Source organism: Mauremys mutica, chromosome 14 (assembly GCF_020497125.1).
Source record: "Mauremys mutica isolate MM-2020 ecotype Southern chromosome 14, ASM2049712v1, whole genome shotgun sequence".
Taxonomy (NCBI): Eukaryota; Metazoa; Chordata; order Testudines; family Geoemydidae; genus Mauremys; species Mauremys mutica.
In genome coordinates this window covers 36,408,738-36,427,227 of record NC_059085.1, presented here as the reverse complement: position 1 = coordinate 36,427,227, position 18,490 = coordinate 36,408,738, and the positions used below count along the sequence as shown (strand labels likewise).

Genomic DNA, 18,490 nt, shown 5'->3' with positions numbered 1-18,490 from the left:
TGCATTCTCTGCAGTTGAGAAAAGCAGTCCCCAAAAGTGTATTTCTATCACATGAAAGCTTTGAGGCTATGGCTCCATTGAATATCTCAGGGTATGGGTACACTGGCGATTTGCAGCACTGGAAAGCCTCCACCAGCGCTGCAATTAGTAAGTGGCCACACCTGCAGGGCACTTCCAGCGCTGCAACTCCCTGGCTGCAGCGCTGGCCGTACACCTCACTCAGCATGGGGAATAAGGATTCCAGCGCTGTCATCAAGTGTGGCCACACACCAGCGCTGTGATTGGCCTCCAGGGTATAAGGATGTATCCCAGAATGCTTTTAACTAAATTACTCTCTTTGTTTTGTTATGCAGCCTCTCTTTGTTTTGTTGTGAACGAGCTCCGCGCGGAGCTCCGTTGCCGTTGCTGCTTATCTAAAAAACAAAGAGAGCTCCTGTTTGCTGTGATCATCTGTACCTGGCTGTAAACAATCAAATGAGATTGCAGGCAGGGAGTGAATGAAACAGCAGGGAGTCATGTTGGCTGCAGGCTGTTTGCAATTAAGAGTTAAGACTAAGGGGTTGGAAACATGTTCTGATTTTTCAAGGCAGGAAGCTAAACACACAGTGTTGGCTCCAAAAATCCCCTCTCTCCCCCCGCTCCCTGTCACACTAGACCCCACTCCACCCCCCTCTTTTGAAAAGCACGTTGCGGCCACTTGAATGCTGGGATAGCTGCCCATAATGCATCACTCCCAACAGCGCTGCTAATGCTGCAAATGTGGCCACACACCAGCGCTGGTAGCTGTGAGTGTGGCCACACACCAGCGCTGCTCCTACACAGCTGGATGACCAGCGCTGCAAACTACCAGCGCTGCAAACCGTAAGTGTAGCCATACCCTCAGGGCATGGCTACACTTGAGAGTTGCAGCGCTGGTGGAGGCTTTCCAGCGCTGCAATTAGTAACTGTCCACACCTGCAAGGCACATCCAGCGCTGCAACTCCCTGGCTGCAGCGCTGGCCGTACACCTGGGTCTGCTTGGGGAATAAGCATTGCAGCGCTGGTTCTGCAGCGCTGGTCGTAAAGTGTGGCCACACACCAGCGCTGTTATTGGCCTCCAGGGTATTAGGAGATATCCCAGAATGCTTTTAACTAAATTATTCCCGTTGTTTTGTTATGCAGCCTCTCTTTGTTTTGTTGTGAACTTGGCTCTGGGAGCTGCTTATCTAAAAAAACAAACACAGCTCCTGTTTGCTGTGATCAATCTGTGAACAATCAAATGAGATATCCCCCTCCCTGCATGATTCACAGGGGTTGAGTGTTTGCTTTTTGCTTGACCAGCAGCGAGAAAGGGAGCCGGCAGCTGCTTATCTGGTCTGCAGGCTTTTGCAGTTAAAGAGTAAGGGGTCGGAAAAAGTTTCTGATTTTGCAAGTCAGGGAGGCGATACACAGTGTTGGCTCCAAAAATCCACTCTCTCTCTCTCCCCCGCTCCCTGTCACACTACACTCCACCCCAGCCCCCTCTTTTGAAAAGCACGTTGCTGCCACTTGAACGCTGGGATAGCTGCCCATAATGCATCACTCCCAACAGCGCTGCAAATGCTGCAAATGTGGCCACACTGCAGTGCTGGTAGCTGTGAGTGTGGCCACACACCAGCGCTGGCCCTGCACAGCTGGACGACCAGCGCTGTAACTCCCAGCGCTGCAACTCTCAAGTGTAGCCAGACCCTAAGTCAGGTTTGCTCTGGTCCAAAATGACATCAGCATGTATCTTCAAACATTAAGTTATTGATTTTTAATTGTTTTTGCTAACGCAAAACATGCACAAACACGCACACAACATGCACAGTTTCCTTGCCTCCTCTGTGCTTTTGTTTGCCATCCATCAAATGGGTATAGCAATATTTTTTCTACCTCACAGGGATATCACTAGGCTTAATTAATGTTACTAAAGCATTCTGAAAATCCTTGAAGTTTGAAGTTTATGATTAGCTTTTATTATTATTAGGTCCCGCCTCTCCCTTAATGGACCTCATTTTGATCTCTACACTCAGGTAAAGAAGAATAGTTGAAGACCGACACCTACATAGGAGATTCCTTATGCACTTTTGGGCCAAACCCCCAATGAGTAAAATCAGCACAGTTCCATTTCAAGAGCTTGTCGTCCATGACTTCAGTGAGATTACTCACATGAGGAAAGTCACGCACATGCTTATGTGTTTGTCAGACTGGGATTTCGCTCAAAACAAAATCTTTGATTTAGTGAATCAGCTCCTAGGCCAATTTACACTAGCTGAGGATATGACCCATAACTTTCATTCAGCTTTAGGATACAATAAAGAGGTGAGATTGAGCCATCACCAGGGCCGGCTCCAGAGCCCAGCGGGGCAAGCACCCGCCTGGGGCGGCCCTTTCCCAGGGGGGCGGCAGGCTGGGCCGGCGGACCTGCCGCAGTCATGCCTGCGGGAGGTCCACCGGAGCCCCGGGAGCAGCGGACCTGCCGCAGGCATGACTGCGGAGGGGACGCTCGGCCGGCGGCTCCAGTGGACCTCCCGCAGGCATGACTGGACGGTTCGCTGGTCCCGCGGCTTGGCTGGACCTCCTGCAGGCATGCCTGCGGCAGCTCAACCAGAGCCGCCGGACCAGCGAACCACCCGCAGCTGCGGGAGGTCCAGCCGAGCCGCGCGACCAGCGGACCCTCCGCAGTCATGCCCGCAGGAGGTCCGCTGCTCCCGCGGCTCGGGGGCGCCTCCCGGGCATGACTGCTTGGGGCGGCCAAATTTGTAGAGCCACCCCTGGCCATCACAGAGTTTAAAACTTTATTTTTAAAAGTCATGTTTTAGCTAGCTATTTTAGCTGCACTGGGGAAGTTTTTCTTATTATCTTTGTCTCATCTGTACAGCCAGTGCTATTCTGCACCAATTATTTAAAAAGGGACATTACCAATTTCGAAGAACTACACTTCTTCTGTCTGGCAATGTTTTAGCTGCCATTTTCACATTCAGCCTTTAAGATTAACATGAATTAAAGATAAAAGACACAGAATAATTTCCTCATTTTTAGTTTGGTTAGTTTGTGCATCTGGCAGCACTTTGCATATAGCTGGTTTCACTATTTCCCCTTCATAGTCAGTTAGACCCCAATGCAGGAGAGAGCTCTGTGCATCAGTCCCAGGTGACCGTGCAGAACCTCATTAGTTTCTGTGAGGTTTGGTGCAGGGGTCTGGCTGTTGGGAGCTTATTGCATCCGGGACTGAAGCCTCAATTGGTCACAGAATCATAGAATATCAGGGTTGGAAGGGACCTCAGGAGGTCATCTAGTCCAACCCCCTGCTCAAAGCAGGACCAATTCCCAACTAACTCATCCCAGCCAGGGCTTTGTCAAGCCTGACCTTAAAAACCTCTAAGGAAGGAGATTCCACCACCTCCCCAGGTAACCCATTCCAGTACTTCACCACCCTCCAAGTGAAAAAGTTTTTCCTAATATCCAACCTAAACCTCCCCCACTGCAACTTGAGACTATTACTCCTTGTTCTGTCATCAGGTACCACTGAGAACAGTCTAGATCCATCCTCTTTGGAACCCCCTTTCAGGTAGTTGAAAGCAGCTATCAAATCCCCCCTCATTCTTCTCTTCTGCAGACTAAACAATCCCAGTTCCCTCAGCCTCTCCTCATAAGTCATGTGCTCCAACCCCCTAATCATTTTTGTTGCCTCCGCTGGACTCTTTCCAATTTTTCCACATCCTTCTTGTCGTGTGGGGCCCAAAACTGGACACAGTACTCCAGACGAGGCCTCACCAATGTCGAATAGAGGGGAATGATCACATCCCTCGATCTGCTGGCAATGCCCCTACTTATCCAGCCCAAAATGCCGTTAGCCTTCTTGGCAACAAGGGCACACTGATGACTCATATCCACCTTCTCGTCCACTGTAACCCCTAGGTCCTTTTCTGCAGAACTGCTTCCTAGCCATTCGGTCCCTAGTCTGTAACAGTGAATGGGATTCTTCCGTCCTAAGTGCAAGACTCTGCACTTGTCCTTGTTGAACCTCATCAGGTTTCTTTTGGCCCAATCCTCTAATTTGTCTAGGTCACTCTGGACCCTATCCCTACCCTCCAGCCTATCTACCACTCCTCCCAGTTTAGTGTCATCTGCAAACTTGCTGAGAGTGCAGTCCACGCCATCCTCCAGATCATTAATGAAAATATTGAACAAAACCGGCCCCAGGACCGACCTTGGGGCGCTCCGCTTGAAACCGGCTGCCAACTAGACATGGAGCCATTGATCACTATTTCAAAGAGCATCCCCATTTCAAAGAGCAGAGGACAGAGAAACAATTTAGAAAACAAGAAAATGTGAATGTAAGACCCTAAAAACATAGCAGCAGCCTGAGTAGGACCTGAAACTCTTTGTAACTACTTTATTTTATTATGACGAAGACGAACAGATAGAAAACTGAAATCAGTGGAGCTATGACAACTGACATCAGCTGAGAATCTTCCTCTCTATCTGTAAGTCAACATCTATCAATGCCATTTTGCCAACAGCTCTATTCCACTAACTTATCCTATCACAATGAAGTGTCACACTCGGCTGATCTCTGCATTATTCACAAGGGTATAAGAAATGGCTTGTCCAGATAACAAAATGTTATAACAACAATTCTCCTTATTACAGTGCCCTTTCTGTTCACCATCCTAAAGAACTCCCCCGTTAGCAGCAGTCCTGGGAAAAAATCAGCTGGCAACACAAAGTGGGGTTTCGTGATCTGGGTTCTGTTGTAATTCTTCCCAGGCTCTGACTTTATTCTCTCTCTCTCTCTCGGTAGGTTTTCCTGCATTTTGTCTGGACTCTCCTCCAACTGGTAAGACTATAACTGTACTGCAGGCTTCTCTGCACCAATGGTCACACTAAAACCCAATTTTAATACAATGGAGGGATGAAACCCAGATTCTTCATGCAAAACTCAAGTCAAAAGACCTTTCACCAGGGAACAAAATCCTCCCTTCTAACTCAGAGTCAGAATGCACGGAAGTAGCACAACTAGATCCCGGTCACTATTACAAACCTGTGTACAATCCCTGCCTCATTCCCCCATGCACAGGAAGTGTGAGCAGTGCACCGACATCATTTGCAGATCCAGGTGCCAGACTCTCTCACTCCCATTGCCCAACTAACAACCCCAAATACACATGGAAATGAACTGCTCTGGAACCTCATCTCCCTAGTCTCCCTGCCTAGCAGAGCCACAGCGGTTCTGCTGAATTCCAGACCTTCCATGAGCCCAAGCATATCACCCTAAGGATACTGAATGGATTTGCTACTAAACAAAACCCAGACTCTGAAAGGGAGGATTATATCTGGACTAATAGGCTTGCTAAACTAAAAACAGGTACCAAGAAAAGCATATGGATTAAGGAAACAACAGGCAAAGGCATTCCCAATTCAGCGGAAATATTTGCCTTGGGGACTCCCTGACAAAACACTGAGCTCACGTAGGAGCCGAATATGTGCAGTGAGCTTTGTCTTTATCAGGGCTTCATGTTCTGTTTGTTTTTCCTTCTGACAACACCTGATTGCCAGGAATAGAATAAAACAACACTGCACATTATGGATGGGAGAACTCCCTTTACCACAGTTAGACCCTACTTGAAAAAAACAGACCAGGACTTAAAATTTCTTGAGATTCCAGGCCCATTTGGCTTTGGCAAAACCTGAGATGTGGACTGCAGCCTGCATTTGAGGTTAAATGGTTTGTAAAACTCCACCCTGTCTCGCTTCCCCATCTCTTCCACCCTCCAAACAACTCTTATACAGCTCTTAAACTGAGCCAACGCCAAATTCCCCCACTCTTCCCAATGACACAAAAGTGTAAGCTGCGATGGGAAGGAAAGGGAATTAGATCCTCAAGAAATGCAAACGTGCTAGGAGTTTGGGGTGGGCCAGCATGGTTAGTAAGTTGTGGCAACTTTAGCAATGAAACTTCTCATTTGGGTTATTTTATTATGAACAAATGCTTGTGACCATCAATGTGCATTGTGCTCTGCAGACAAAAGGCAGGAAGACATAATTTAGCCTTAACACAAAGAGACCTTGCTACTACTGATGCCGCAGGGAGCTGCTCCCACTTCCTCAAGGGCTGAATTTGGTTCATGCTCCCTGCCCCAAAGAGCTTGCAATCTGCACACCAGGTCCTGCAAAACCTGCCAGCTGCCCCAGTGGAACTAAGGGAGGAAACCAGTTTGTCAGAGTTCAGTGTTTTTTTATTAGAACTAGGAACCGACACATCTGGCAAAAAAAACAAAAACAAAAAAAAACCACCCCAAACAAAACATCCGCCTCATCATCATACCAGAGTGTCTGAGAAAATGACTTTTAGTGACACCCACAGAGCGTGGTGAGGACTGAAACAAACACTATGCTTCAGAAGCAAGACTGAGTGCAGACAACTGGGTGCATACAGCAAACACTGAGCCTGAAAGGCCACTGCATCTAAAAGATTTGGCAGTTTGCTCATACTCCATGTTTGCTCTCGGAGCATCATCCCTTCCTCCAAAGTGAGGGAGTAGTCATTCCATGAGCCAGGAATAGCTTCCTACCAGGAGAGCGGTCACATTACCTCAGCTGTTAGCATGTCAGGCCCCATACGTTGAACTGGATTGGGATGGGTCAATATTTCAAAAGGGAGACTGTCAAGGGGGAAAAGCAGGTGATGTAAGGAGGGTGCTGGGCTCTCGCTTCTGACTCATTACTGTGCAGCACCATGCCACTAGGTCAAGAATAGACAGCAAAGGCAAGGTGGGCTCAGACCTCTAAAACAGCATGTAGTGCTTCCTTGGGTGGACTGTACCTAACTCGGACAGATTCCTGAACCACATCCCAGTACCACACCTTAGACACTCATGTCTTGTTACTAAAGCCCGTCAGAAACCAAAATGTCTGTTCCACATTTGGAAATTTGTTTTCATTCTGAATCGGCATGAAAAGCCAAAACTTCAAAATTTCCTGAAAAATGAAATGAAAAATAAAATTCAATTCAGAACTATCAAAATGTTTTGATTTGATAACGTCCTATCATAGAATCACAGGAATGTCAGGCTGGAAGGTATCTCCAGAAGTCATCTAGTCCAGCTCCCTCCATCCCCGGTGGTGAGGCAGAACCAAATAAACCTAGACCATCCCTAACAAGTGACTGTCCAACCTGTTCTTAAAAACCCCCAAATGACAGAGATTCCACAACCTTCCTTGGAAGCCTATTCCAGAGCTTAAAATGTCCTTATAGTTAGAAAGATTCTCCTAATATCTAATCTAAATCTCCCTTGCTGCAGATTAAGCCAATTACTTCTTGTCCTGCCTTCAGTGGACATGGAGAAGAATCAATCAACATTCTCTTAAATAGCCCTTAACACATTTGAAGACTGTTATCCTCCAGATGCTTATAAAATTAATATAAAATCATTACATTTCAATGTCAAAATATTATAATATAAAGTATTAAATATATTATAATGCCTGTAAATATAAAATTATTAATGTACTATTTTTAACCATCTAAACATTTAAATAATTCAGACATTTTCTTGTTGAAATTTTTGTCAAAATCAATACATTTGCCATGAAATATTTTCATTTTGAACAATGGAAAAATCTGTTCCACCAATTTTTTTTTTTGACCAGCTCTAGTTGTTAAGTACATCAAACCTCCCAGTATTTACAGCCCAGTACCACACCCCAAAACGTCTCAACTTAAACCCTGGAGATACTACAACTTCTACACTGAGACATCAGAACAGGATCCAGCTCAGAGTTCCTCTTTCCAGGTCTGTATTGATAGTCCTTTGACAGTGAGAAATAGCTAGAGGCATCCAAGTCACAATCATACACCTGCAACAAAGCCTGCATCTTAATCCGTGTGTCCTGGGGACACTATGATCTGTTTTGCAGAGAAAGAGAGCACAGAACGTAAACTTCAAATTGTTTGTTGCTCCTGCTATAGATTTCCTCCTTAGATATTGCATCATTATTTAAACTGTAGGTTTTGCATCTTGATTCTCTAAGTATTTATTATTTTATTTTAAATATTATTGTGCATTTGTGAGCATCCTATAGAACTTTCTGTATGGGAAGTCCATAATTATACTGCATTCTGGCCTGGTCACACTGGATCAATCTGGATCGGCACCTACCGAAAACATATGGGAAAGCTTGCGTTTAGTTACATTCAGTTTCCCATAGTTACACTGGAGTCAGATCCCGATAACAAAGTCCAATATAAACACCATGGAAGCCCAGATTAATTCAATTCCTTCATCATTTGCTGTGAGGTTATATTGTGATACCCATTTTTCAGAGGAATTACTGTGCATGCGAAGCACGCACTTTTAGATGTTCATTTCTCACAATTATATTCATTTGTTTTTTCAAATAACAAACGGCAGGCTGCTCCAGATAAAAATCTACAATGCCTGCCAAACTCCCTGTACGCTCCACAGGGTGCTTTGGGTTCAAACTTGTTATCATTTATAATAGTAAACAGGTCACTAAAAGAGGCTATAAAGAGAATGCTATGGAATAAAGATTCAGAAATTAAATTTAACAGAAAAATGATGTACAAATTAGATGACAGACATGGATGCTAACACCAGTAAGTGAAGTTGAAGAATAAAAATAATATTATGGCGTCATATGAAAATATTGAAGTTGTCCAACTCCACGGCTGAGCAGAGAGTTTCTCTCCAATAGATTCTATTACTTAATTGGATGAGGAAGATTCTGTGGTTAGGTTGCTAGCCAGGCCTTGGGTGATAAGGGCTCAGCTCTCTGCTCTACCAGAGACTTCAGCCTCTTAGGGAATGTCTCTACAGCAATGCAAGGTATCCCCACAGCTTGGGTAGACTAGCTTTATCTGCACTAACATGGCAAAAAATAGCAGTGTACATGTGCTGGTGCAAACTTCTGCAATATGGAGGTTCTGGGGAGGCTAGTGCACCCCCATTGTCATGTCTACACTGCTATTTTTAGCAATGCTAGCAAGGGTCTACCCAAGCTGCCGTCCCATCTTGGATCGCAGGGTAGCCACATCCACAGTATCTCCACACCTCAGTTCCCCATCTGTACAATGGGGATAACAGAACTTCCCTGCCTCAAAAGGGGGATAGGTACCATAAAAAGACAGAGTAAAACAAGGCCAGGTTGTGACTCATCGTCACCTGGGAGCACCATGGCTCTCAGTGTTTCACCCTGTGCAAACTCTGCACATGCAATTATGTGTGTGTATTTCTAAAAGCCTGGGCCATTAAGTCATTATTGCAGGTTTGTGCTTTCCACTGTCACCTATACGTGCATCAATTCAGTCTTAACAGTAAAACTACGTAATATTAAAAATAAGATTTCTACTTCTCATTATCTAATGGATTATACGGTAGAACCTAGACATAAAAACACCAAAAATCAATAACTATATTGTCACCTCATTAGTAGCTCCTTTCTACCATAAAAAAAAATCTCTAAACAAGTTTCCATTTATCTCTGCCCCCTAACCACTTGCATTACATCCTTGAACAATGAAGCAACAGAAGAGCTATTAGACAAAAGAAAAATTCCTTTTCTTACAATTTTGTAAGTATTTTATACTTAGAAATACTGCACAAAATTCTGGAAAAGTGAGTTCCAGAGCACAGGAAATACATTTGTATTTATACTTCCAGGCTCTTCAAGATGAGTGGAGCACAGGAGCTCATCTTAAAAGTGTTTCCACCGCTTTTGCTTGAATTTGCCTCTGCTGTCTGTCCTGCATTACCCTATCATCAGTGTTTAGACTTGGGGTAGAATGCACATGGCTCATGTCTCACAGAACAGTACACTAACTGTGCTGGAATGGATTCTTCAGGTTCCAGATTCCAAGTGTTCCTAAGCCTCAGCCCACACTGGAAGGTTCATCGCACATGGGCTGCATCGTTCATACAGCTGGCAGGCAGGGAACGTTCTCTGTCCTAGGTAGTTTCCCACACTCTTCCCTAAGTCCCAGTCTTACCTTCTTATTTTCAAGGGATGCTATGAGGCTGTTTGGGAGGGTCAGAAAGGGGGAAAGAGGGAGTTCCTCCTGAAAGGTTCAGATAGTTGAATTCTAACCTCCAAGTGTTAGTCTACTTTGAATCCAATTTCAGAGATCATTTTGGGAATCTCTTGCACCCCTCACATGGAACCCTTCAGCCCATAGTCCTAATGCGTAAGTAAAGGCAAAGATCACAGTCCAGAACCTCAGCTGGTGTAAACTAAAATGGAGTCATGACAGTTTACTCCAGCGGAGGATGTGGCCCCAGATGTTCCCATGTACGACTCTTACTGAGAGCAGAAAGTATATCTGCTGTGTTGAAAATCATCACAATCAACATATTTTTATGGCATTCCATCACCATCCCATACCCCAAGCACTGGAACAAAGTGAAGGGCTAATGTCAGGGTCTGAGCAATGAGATGTATCCTTAGCCACTGGTAAATGACTCTGCATATGAAAGGACCTGTCTGAAGTAACTGCAGAAGACAGCCAGAGTAACATGAGCGTGCAGAAAAGGACCCAGGGATTACAGTGGACAAGAAGCTGGATATGAGTCAGCAGTGTGCCCTTGTTGCCAAGAAGGCCAACAGCATATTGGGCTTTATTAGTAGGAGCATTGCCAGCAGATCGAGGGAAGTGATTTTTCCCCTCTATTTGGCACTGGTGAGGCCACATCTGGAGTACTGCGTCCAATTTTGGTCCCCTCACTAAAGAAGGGATGTGGACAAATTGGAGAGAGTCCAGCGGAGGGCAATAAAAATGATTAAGTGGCTGAGGCACATGACTTACGAGAAGAGGCTGAGGGAACTGGGGTTATTTAGTCTGCAGAAGAGAACAGTGAGGGGGGATTTGATAGCAGCCTTCAACTACCTGAAGGGGGGTTCCAAAGAGGATGGAGCTAGGCTGTTCTCAGTGGTGGCAGATGACAGAACAAGCAGCAATGGTCTCAAGTTGCAGTGGGGGAGGTCTAGGTTGGATATTAGGAAACACTATTGTACCAGAAGGGTGCTGAAGCACTGAAATGGGTTGCCTAGAGAGGTGGTGGTGGAATCTCCATCCTTAGAGGTTTTTAAGGCCCAGCTAGACAAAGCCCTGGCTGGGATGATTTAATTGGTGTTGGTCCTGCTTTGAGCAGGGGATTGGACTAGATGACCTCTTGAGGTCTCTTCCAACCCTGATATTCTGTGATTCTATGATCTAGCGTGACTCATCCTGGTTTGTCCAGAACAGATTTAGAGTCACTCTGTTGTTCCATGTTCCTGCAGAACCCTGTAATATGGAGAACACACTTCATTTCAGTGCGTAGTTTTGGGTTGTTAATGGGCATCAACTGGGTGCAACTTCAAGTCAATGCTGCTTCAACCCTGAGGAAAGTCAAATGGAGTTCACAAGAAGTCACACACACCTCCCTCGTGAAAGACCCAACGAAGAAAATCCCTGGCTTCGATCTTCCACGAAGCTTATGGGCAATCTTAAACCACAGCTGCACAAACCATGTCAGATGCGGGTACCTGATGCACAAATGGAAAATTAAAATCTCTCCAGTGTGCAACTGTGGTCGCCCAGAGCAGATTGTGGAACATATCACAACTCAATGCCCAATTCACAAGTACGATGGAGGCATCACAGTGATACAGTCCGGTACTCCAGGCACAATTATCTGGCTTAGCCACCTAAATGTAAAATTATAATTATTGTGCTACATCTACATCAGCCATAGAAAGCAGATGATAATCAACTGGGTTATTTTCTCGTAAAAACCACAACTGTTTATCCCTCAAAGAAGGAAGAAGCTTAATGCTTTTTCCTATGAAGACTGCACTGCAGTCTGCTATTGACCAGCTTCCCCGATAGTGCCTCAATATTTAATCTGATCAATCAAAAACATTGGAATGTCAGGTACAGCTATCATCTTTCGTGGCTGTGACGGACAGCTGATCAGCACCAGGGCCATAAGTATACAATTAGAAGAGATATCACGTTCTGCCAGTGCAGCACTGTTCATATCTTCATATATATTACTCAACTACTTCCGGAGCTGCTGTGGTATAGTAAAGATAGAAATGCAACTTCCATTATAATCATCCTTCTGCAGTTTCTCATATTTTCACCAGAACAATTTCCTTTGGGGCTGAAATTTTTCATGAGTTATCTCCAGTTCAAAGATACTCTTTTTTTTTCCCTCCAGTTTCTGCGGAAATCACTCAGCCATTTCTGAATTCTACACGTATGAAACACACATTCTTGTCCACATATTCCAGTCAGAAAAAACAATGCACACCCAAGAGTCAACAACTGAACAGATATTATTGAAACTTGATCTATTCTGCAGTCACCACTGAGATCTAAGGAATGGCCAAATTTGGAGAAAACAGGGTCAGCAGTTTTGAAATTATGATTGCTGAAAGATTTTTTTTTTTTTAAGTACATATACAGCTGGATTTTCAGTTAGCTTTCTTTTCTTGATCTACAGCAGTTTCAAAACTCAGGAATGTGGTGGAGCACTCTGCTCTCAGCTAAACTTGCAATGACCTTAGAAATCCTACAAAACCTTACAAACACATGAGGAAGTGTGGGATAATGTGAAAATAAAGCTAAAGGTGGTGCCTCCTGTTTAGAAATAGGACTTAAGGAGGACTGAATACAGGAAACTATATGCTATATAGCACCACAGCACAGCTGTAAAACATCTGGTGATGGTAATCAGCATGTTACACAACAACCAGACATAGGGAGTGGGGAAACGTGCCCAAGGACACTATCCTCATACGAATAGCACTTATTAAACTTGTCATCCAGAGATCTCAAAGCACTTTTTTTTTAAAAAAGAAAAAGTGAGCATCCCTATTCCCAATTTCAAGATGAGAGAACTAAAACACAGAGATTAATGGCTTGTTTTTCAGCCACTAACACAGCTGTTCAGGACGTCTCACCCAGAGTTATACAGCACATCAGTTGCAGAACTCTGAAAAGAAATCAGGTCCCCTGACTCCAAAGTCAGGGCCATATCTACTGAACCATGCTGTTTCCCTGAAGCTCCTGTAGATCTCATCTGAAATGCATGTCTATTAATGTCTGTCCTCCACAATCTCTTTTTTCTGCACCATCATGACACGTGTAAGAGGGACCAACTTGCTTGTTTAAACAGAGAATGCTATGAGTAAGTTCTTAGAGTAAGACAGACATGCAGTTGAGGTGTACTTGAGGGCTGGCTGTTTTTAAATAAATCCTACCATTTTAAAGAACTACATAAATATTTCTGCCCCACATCACCCCGTTGGTCACCTATCCACAAGGTGCTAATGGAATTGTCCACTTCCAAACAGATACTTGAAAGTTCAAACAGTTGAGCCACCTGATTAGTTGAACTTTCTATGGTGCTTTTTTCTCTAAAATCTAACGGCATTCAATCTCACCTGAAGTCTTTATATTACGAGTGGATGTCTTTATAAAAGAGATTATTTAATTTCACTGGAAGTTCTGTACTCAATGCCAGGAATTACAGAGTGAAATTCTATAGTCTGTGTTATTCAAGTCGTCAGACTAGATTATATTGGACTCTTTGGGACTCCAAAAACATCTATGAATTCTCCCACAAAGTCCCGTCCTGTTTATAAAACCTACTGCAAGTTTAAATCATCTTGGCCCAAAAATTCTCATTCTCCACTATCACTTAAAAAGATAAATAAACAAACAAACACAGCAGGCACAGCAACTCAAACAATCTTGAATGGCTTTGAATGTGTCACCTCACACAAATCTGCTGGTAAGTAACCAACTTGACCACAGTAAATGATCTGCCCAGTGTCAGCCTGGCTAATCAGGGCTAAGATCTCAGACTTAGCAAACAGAGAATCAAAGTGATTAATAGAGAGTTGTTCTTTCATGTTTACTGTACCTGCAGTAAAACAGTACCCCCAGGGATTGTGAGCTGTAAACAGTACTTAGGGGCATTCTCCCAGGAGAGCAGCTGAACGTCTTCAATAGCACTGTAGGAAATGGAGTTTTCCATATACCCAGTTGGCTGCAAGAAAACAAACAGAGAAAGAATAAGCATTTACTTACTCATCAAAAGCTTCACAACAGATTCAAATGCATTATGCCACCAAAACTGATCCCATTGTATTTGGTCCTGGGAATAGTTATATAGCATCTGATTGCCTTTGATGTTTTGAGCCCATAAGGAGTGGATGACGGGCAGCAGGAGAATACACACCACTAGCCATTCCCCTCTGGAACGTCAGGTCCAAATCCTGGGGAGGCCACACGTGAAATTGTTTGGTGGCCTCACATTTGCTCCACCTGACCATCATGAAACCACTGAACAACTTGGTGGAACCGGGAGTTTAATGAGGAGAGAACCTGATCCGACCCCTTGCTGGGTCTGGAGTCAGGAATAAAGTGCAGAGGAAGCACATGGTAGGAAGCTTGAGAGAAGCTCCTATACAGGTCATTCTGTAGAGGTGTTATCAGTCCATCCCCCGCACTTATAGGAGTGTTAAAGTCACAAAGGAGTAGACAAAAACCAGGAAACAACTGAGGTTATTAATCAAGCCTGTGGATGAGGCTACGGTTCTCGATCAAGCCTGTCTACACAGCAGCAGAAGGCGGCTTCCCAGAGACGCACTAGCACTTCTCAAACTAGTGCATTCAACATAGCAGCCTGGCATCTGTGTGATAGCACAGGCTAGCTGCCCGAGTATGTACCCAGGAGGTGGGTGGGATTGTACTTGGGCCACTAACCCAAGCCGCTGCCCATGCTGCCACGGCCACATTGCTATTTTTAGCATACTAGCTTAAGCAGAGCTGAGGTGCGTCGGTCTATCTGTGCTGGGAAGCATTTTCCCAGTTGCTGTGTGGACAAATCCTATACAAAATGTGTTGATTTGGATTGGTTAAATGAATTTGTGAGCTCAATACCAAGCAGGATTTGAACTGAGATATGTATGGGTGTGTCTGTAAGAGGAAGGTTAGTTTAACTGGGAAGAATTTGATTTTTTATTAATGGAATACCAGTAAACATAGATTCCACCGTACACTCTCACAAACTGATGAAAAAATATTTCCATCAATGATAAATCGAAATTTACAGATAGGCAAAGAAAGAAATGCTGCTTGAGAACTTAACAGAGTTTGATTTAAGGATATTTACATTTTATATTTTGACCATTTATGTTTTATTTGAATCTCAACATCTATGTAATTAACTATTTCTGACACCCCTACCCCATTGTCCGATCCCCTCCATAATTTCCTGCAATGGCAAAAATTTAAATCCATAAAAATAGGGGGGAAATGCTTAAAAATAATCAGTATTATCTGCCAAAATTATAAAAAAAAATTCTTCCAAGCCTAAATGTATTGTGTTGGTTTTATTCTATGTGTTTTTGTTCTGCCTTCTGCTTACAAGGTTGACCAAGTACATTATCAAATCTAGAACACTACATCTATCAATGGGTCTTTGGGCTCCAAAGGTGTCTTCTACACACCTGGCACCCTTAACCAGCAGCTTCAAGGATTTATAATGAAAGGCAGCCCCACACCAACCTGCTTATCATCTCTGCTACATTTAAATGTCAGTTTCCTGAAGAGGTTGCCTCTGCCTGATTACAGGTAAGAGTCCAAATTAAACAAACCAAAAACCAACCAACATGCTGCAGTTAAATATGTGATATGAATCAACAACAGTGAGGAATCTCAAAGTTCAATACAAAGCTGGTTTTTTAACCTCCCTTACCAATCTGAGGTATTAGAGCAGACATAGTACAAACACCACTAGGATATATAAACAAACATATTTAATACTATATACACGCCACACTCATTCTATACACACCCGTAGATATACAAAGTAGGTATACACACACATTCAGAGATATAGATGTACACAGACACACACAACTATTTGAGTTAATCCAATGCTTCACAGCAATCCTGAGAGACTCCACTAGCTGCACTCAGGGCTCATGTAGGTGGAGAAATTGTCCAGCTGTAGCTAGTGGAGTAACTATTCTGCTATAACTAGGATGGTCAATTTCTCCATAGACAGGCCCTTAGACTGACCCCTGCTTGCAATAAACAATAGGTGTTTATTATTCTTAATTATTTTCTCAGTATTTCTGGTTTATGTCTAATTTACAAGTCCTGAACATATTACTCCCCCCACCCTAGTTTAAATTATATTAATCACAGTCTTGCAATAGGCTATAAAGAAAAAAAGAAAAAAAAATCCTGTCAAAACTAGGACTATCTCTGGGGCAAACAGGAGCAGCTCTAACAATCACAACAGAGGATCCTGTGGGTGAGTGTGAAATAAGCAAATTCCTTTCGGAATGTAGCTACTTTTTAGCTGCACTACTTCCTTCCATAAGGTAAGTGGGTGGTGTGTATGAAAAATCATACTCACTTTCACTCTTTAAAAGTATACAGAAGCCCCATATAAAATGTCTGCCAAAATGCGGTAGATGCCCCTATAACACAATATTACCACTACAAAACCATCAGCAGTCTTTTTAGCAAGAAAAAAAAAAAAAACCAGGAGTGCAGCTTAAAAAAAACCTCTTAAAAAACATTTCTGAATAACGCTTGTTGTGGAAGTTTAAATTTTATACCAACTCTAGCGATGAAAAATTTTCACTGTCTCTTTAACAAAAGTTTGTTGTGCAGGAAGTATGATCAACTTCTGTTTATTCATTTACCCACAATATTGTTCCATGCTAGTGACTGGCGTCCCAGTGGTTTCTGCTGAAACTGTACGTCAGACGTTGCCTACTGGAGAGTAATTATCTTGTTCTCACAGGAAACCAAAAGCCCAAGACCCTTTAGAGATCAAGACGACAACACTCAGGGAAAATATGAAAAACAGCATGAGCAGGGTCTATTAGGCTCAGGAGACGAAAGTTTTCAACAACATGCTCTGAAAGAATGACGGGACAGGGGGAATCCAGCACCAACAGCAGTAAATATCAAATGAACAGGGCAGGAGCAATGCAAATTGTACTCTAGGGCCTCCATCCTTTGTGGTGCTGAGTGCCCTGAGCTCCCATTCCCTTCAAACAGGAGTTCAGAGTGCCCAGAACCTCACAGACTCTCATCCTGAGACAAAGATTTTTCCCATAGCTTTTCCAGTAACTGCCTTTTTTAAACAGTCACAAAGATAACTCACCCAGTTCAATCACAGCTCTGTAATCTTTCAACAACTAAATCTCATCCCAAAGACCAAACATCAGCTGATATTCATTAATCAACACATTTAGAAAGAGTAAGATAATGTACAACCCTGCCTTCTTATTAAAGGATCAAAAGAAAACCTTTAGTCATTAATAGGTTTTTCTGTTTTGTTTTATTCTCCCATAGCCAGAGTATTTTTTACCTTAGGGACTAATTTATATATCATTTAAATATCACTTCTGCCTCCCCCCACAAATGTACTTCAACACTGTTTCAAATCTTCCGTCACAGAGAATGGACTAGATTGTGTCACAGTTTCGAGGGTAACTGCACCTGTATCTCCCCTCCCCACTTGTGGCCACTCAGGTCTCATGCCTCTGTCTGTCTCCTCGATAGGGACCCAGGTCTCACTTCCTTCTGACCAGGGTTTTAAGGCTGCACAGCTCCCTGCCTTACACTGTGATATCCCCAGCAAGCCCGTCAGCCTAGCGCCCAGCACCTGTGCTTTGCTTTCTCTCCCAGGACAATGACAGTGTTTTTACCAGTGACTGCACAGCTGTTCCAAAGCAAAGCACACTTATTCTTAGAGCAAATGCATCACCAAGAAATCATACACAAAACAATCAAAGGAATTAAATGCTCACTAAATCAGGAATCACCCATCTCCAACATGGAGAGTCTGCTAGGCCAAAGTCTTTCCCTTGCGCCCTACGACACCAAGTCCTGTGTCTGCTGTAACAAAGGGAAGGCTCTGGGTCTGTTTAAACTCAGACTTTTATACCAAAAGCCTTGCTTTGTCCTCCAGCCTCCAGAAAACAGGTAAAAACTGTCCCTCTCTCTATACTTAGGAGGTTCAAGCTTCAAAGGCTGGATATCTTCATAGCCAGCATTGGGATTTTGCATTAATCACCCCCAACTGATTCCAGATTTCACAGGAAACACCTCCCACCCACCGGAGTGAGCCAGCAACACACAAATACACATCACCTGTACTCATACAAATGGCTATGAATGTTCTCCAGTTCGTACTGTCCGGCCCATCTCATCATAAAGTCTTTGAGGGTTTTTCAGGCTTTAAACATAAAATACAATATAGTCCCCAAAGACACTGCGAGGGGTTGCAATATCTGTCACAGTTGTGCTTTCACGGCACAACCTTGATAAGGAAATTTACATAAATATAAATTAAAAATTTTTGAAATGCCTTCCATTTTAATGATGTAAAGCAGTGGTTCCCAAACGGGGGTTCACAAAGTGTTACAGGGAGTTCTTGGGAAAAAAATT

At 43.6% G+C, this 18,490-nt stretch overlaps 1 protein-coding gene across 10 annotated transcripts in view; it reads right to left on the bottom strand.

The window, feature by feature from the left end:
* Positions 1–18,490, bottom strand: part of LOC123349171 (c-Maf inducing protein) — a 198,746-nt gene that overhangs the window by 71,711 nt on the left and 108,545 nt on the right. For 9 of the 10 annotated variants that reach the window (XM_044987007.1, XM_044986998.1, XM_044987002.1 and 6 more), the window contains one exon: positions 13,935–14,060. In XM_044987007.1, the coding sequence (XP_044842942.1) occupies positions 13,935–14,048 (114 nt within the window). In that variant the 5' untranslated portion in view covers positions 14,049–14,060. Of the gene's footprint in view, positions 1–9,680; positions 9,735–13,934; positions 14,061–18,490 lie in introns of those variants that run through there. The other variant, XM_044987008.1, reaches the window with a different exon arrangement.